The sequence below is a fragment of the Photinus pyralis genome, unplaced genomic scaffold (assembly GCF_008802855.1).
Source record: "Photinus pyralis isolate 1611_PpyrPB1 unplaced genomic scaffold, Ppyr1.3 Ppyr1.4_LG8, whole genome shotgun sequence".
Lineage (NCBI taxonomy): Eukaryota > Metazoa > Arthropoda > Insecta > Coleoptera > Lampyridae > Photinus > Photinus pyralis.
In genome coordinates, this window is record NW_022170819.1 from 27,668,944 (window position 1) to 27,672,290 (window position 3,347).

The 3,347-nt window shown below is 38.5% G+C and overlaps 1 protein-coding gene across 2 annotated transcripts; it reads right to left on the reverse strand.

The window, feature by feature from the left end:
* Positions 1-670: 670 nt before the first annotated feature.
* LOC116178125 lies at positions 671-2,939 on the reverse strand. 2 transcript variants are annotated; one of them, XM_031497508.1, is made up of 6 exons: positions 2,073-2,939; positions 1,890-2,026; positions 1,651-1,844; positions 1,486-1,600; positions 1,263-1,435; positions 671-1,216 (listed from the first exon to the last, which is right to left on the reverse strand). In XM_031497508.1, the coding sequence occupies exons 1-6, from the start codon at positions 2,246-2,248 to the stop codon at positions 824-826; spliced, it is 1,188 nt and encodes a 395-aa protein (XP_031353368.1). In that variant the 5' UTR covers positions 2,249-2,939; the 3' UTR covers positions 671-823. The 2 variants fall into 2 exon arrangements, with proteins under 2 accessions (XP_031353368.1, XP_031353367.1); XM_031497507.1 differs by having other exon boundaries at positions 1,651-2,026.
* Between the last annotated feature and the right edge of the window lie 408 nt (positions 2,940-3,347).

Sequence of the window (3,347 nt, forward strand, 5' to 3'; positions counted from 1 at the left end):
TCTCATTGTATGCCCTTCTTTCTGTGCTCTTATCAAAGTACGGGGTGGAGGGGGGGGGGGGAAATGGAACTAGTTTTTTCCTTTATGGTACTCTAATGAAATGTCTCGACGAAAGGAATTAGTTTCTCCCAACCATAGCCCTCCTCCTCTACCTCTTATCGTGATCGGGTATATTCCCTTATACCTCAAGAACGGATTGTCGGAAGAGGGTGCTCTCAATGGGCGATTGAGATATCTGCAAGAAATATATCCATTGGTGATGTCAAAGCAAAAGCTATTTCGGTTTAAAAAATGCGCTTTATCTGCACAAGAATTGTGCATAATTTATACTTGTTTTTTCGTGTCGCTAATAGAAAATCGAGCAATGAGAAAAGACGAAAAAATTGAATAGGAAAGGATAATTTATTTAGATGGATCGGAGCGAACCACTGTTGTGGAGGGTTCTTAGCGAAGTGCAACAAAATGGCGCATGTATATAACTATCCAATGTCCTTACATTTTAGTGCATTTTCTCGAACCGTTTAGATTGGGAAGAAATGCAACGGGTGTATTGTGCTGGCAAACAACTAAAATCCATGACTTTTGCAACTCTCTTATCCTCGATACCTTCGACGAGGAGCATCACCATTCCTTAGAATGGTACCCGTGCGTGGTACCATAATTTGCAGTACCGCCTGTGTGAGAAAATCAAAATTAAAACCAACAACAATCCTTTATTTTAGTGCATTAACTACGTTTGACCTTAGTAGTTCAATGTCTACTTAAGTCTTGCATCCCCTAAACGCTATATGAGGTAGTTTGTCACACATAACCTTGTTTGAGATCACTGCAGATCGAAGATGCCCAAACTGTCATAAAATGGTAAGTAATATTCGATCTCCTTCAGATAATCTTCATTATTGAAACAGTGATGCCGAAAACTATAATCTTCGAAGAAAGACTGCACGGTACCGTCGGTTCTGCTCGACTTTACCAATGGCAAAATCAGTAGCGATGATCCAAGACCGCAATAACTAAATAAACGGAAGTCGGCATCGAACTGTTCACGTGTAGGCAACGTCTTGGTGCCGAACAATTTTAATCTCTGCATCAAGTTCTTGAAATAATGATCAACAATTACATCCCATTCGGTTCTGGTGTCCAAGTTTAAACTCGAAGCTAAGAAATGATGCAAGTCGAGACATGGAGTGGTGAAGCAAGCATTTTGGAAGTCAACCTAACGTAAAACGTCTAATTGTATGCCTATTAAGCTATTCACTTACAAATCGCACGTCGTCCACCTCATTGTCGTGGTCGTAATGGAACATCAAGTTGTTAATCCAGCAATCGCCGTGTGTTAGGACTTTAAAGTCTGCATTTGCGTTATTAATCTGAAATATCTTTTCCAAAACACCCTCCTTAGAAAGCCTTAGCTTTTCCACGTACTTACTCAGACCTATCAATAGAAAGTAAACGGATTGATGATTTTTAATGATTGAAGTATACCTGCCACGTTTTCACAAACTTTAACCACCTCGTCATACGATAAGGAAACAAAATCGTAAGTGATTCCACTGTGTCGATAGATGGGGCGAACAAATTTCGTTAGGTGGGTTGCACCCTGTGAAGCAGAAGGGGTTAGTTATCACCCAATGGAATAATGCGTAGCACCTTTTCCAATAAAGCGTACGAAGCCGCGTGGAAAAACGCCAACTTCTCCATTACCAAGCGACTATGTTTCAAATCTAAACCGCCCCTTCGATGCACAATTTTATAATTTACGGATGCCAAGTCCTCCAATAGCAACATTGGTGAAGGTTTGGAGGTATAGAAGTACACTTTTGGAGCAAACCTTTCTTGGGATTCTGAAACAAGTACGTTACGCGGGGGGCACACAGCGAAATAACGACCTAATCGGGATACTCGTGGAATGACATCGCCATATACCGCAAGTTCGCAGTCAAAAAATTTCATATCGCCCACAAATTTGGCTTGATACTCGTCTTCTGGAAAACATTTCGCAACCATCGAAAGCACTCGACGCTCCCTAAAATTCACGAAATTACCACCTGGCTTTCACCAATACCACGAACCCATCCTTGCTCAAGTAATGGGCCTTCACCCTCTTCATAAGCGAACAAAAATGTTCAGTATGCTTGGACACATCGCTGGAAATATTGATGTCGAGAACTCGAATGGTTTCTTCAAAATATTTTGTGAGAATCTCTTCCAAAAGCTCTTCGCTTAGAAGTTTTTCAGTCAATGCCATCTCTATGATTAATTAATCACTGTGAGATGTGATGTGGCTAAATGGTAAATGTAATTATATCCCACGATTATTAGGAAAGGGACGCGAAACTTAACACGAAAAAATACTTAGCAACTGTGTATATATCACTCGCCTTGAGATGGTGTTTCCCGAAAAACACGTTTCAGAACAATTACAGGAACAGTACCGTTAGAGGATTAATTGATTTTTGAAAGGAGTTCCCCTAGAAGCTTTTGGTCTCTGCGACGAACAAACGTATTAACAAAGGACGTTATCCTAACAGTCACTTTCAAAATATTACATTTTCTTGCCCAAAGCCGTTTTGATGTTCTGTATTGTACTGTCATGTCAATACATATTCCCTTCAGGTAAACATAAATTAACGACTCGGTAAGTGCTAAAGTAGTATCAGATCGATGTTTTACATATATTTCAGAAATCCATTAATTAAGGGAATAAAATTAATTGATGTTCTCACAACTACTTAAGTAAATAATGTAACAAAAAAAAATCTCATATTAGAATAAATTATGCTGAGATTAATAATGATTCAAAGCATTAATTAAGACTATAATGTTTTACATGTGCAAATTGGGATAATGGGAGGCGCTTTAAGTTAACCGCTAGTCTTACTTTACTTTCTTTATTTACGACAATCGAATGGAACTACTCACGAAACAAAAAAACATCAGTTATACAGGGTGTTTTTTTGGGAGCTTTAGTTAAAAGTTTCTGGGAAAGTAAAATAGGTAGGTTTTTGAAAATTTGTACTTAGGAGTTACTCTGAAGGCCGAATCGATGTAAAATAGGTTCAAAATGGCCGCACTTCCGGAAACACCGGAAGTAGATAGTAACTTCGTTATTTTAAATGGCAACCCCTATTTTTTATTGCATTTTTGGATTCTATGTGAAATTTCAGTTCTGATACCCATATGTCGATATCTGCCATTTATGGTTTTTAAGTTATTTTGACTTTAAGAAAAAAAATGGCGGATGCAGATGGTACCTTGATAATTGATTACTTGAAAACGGTTCTAGTCATGGCAACCTATTTTTATCAGTGAATAGAGAATGAATAGGGCTTTCTTTTAGTGCACTT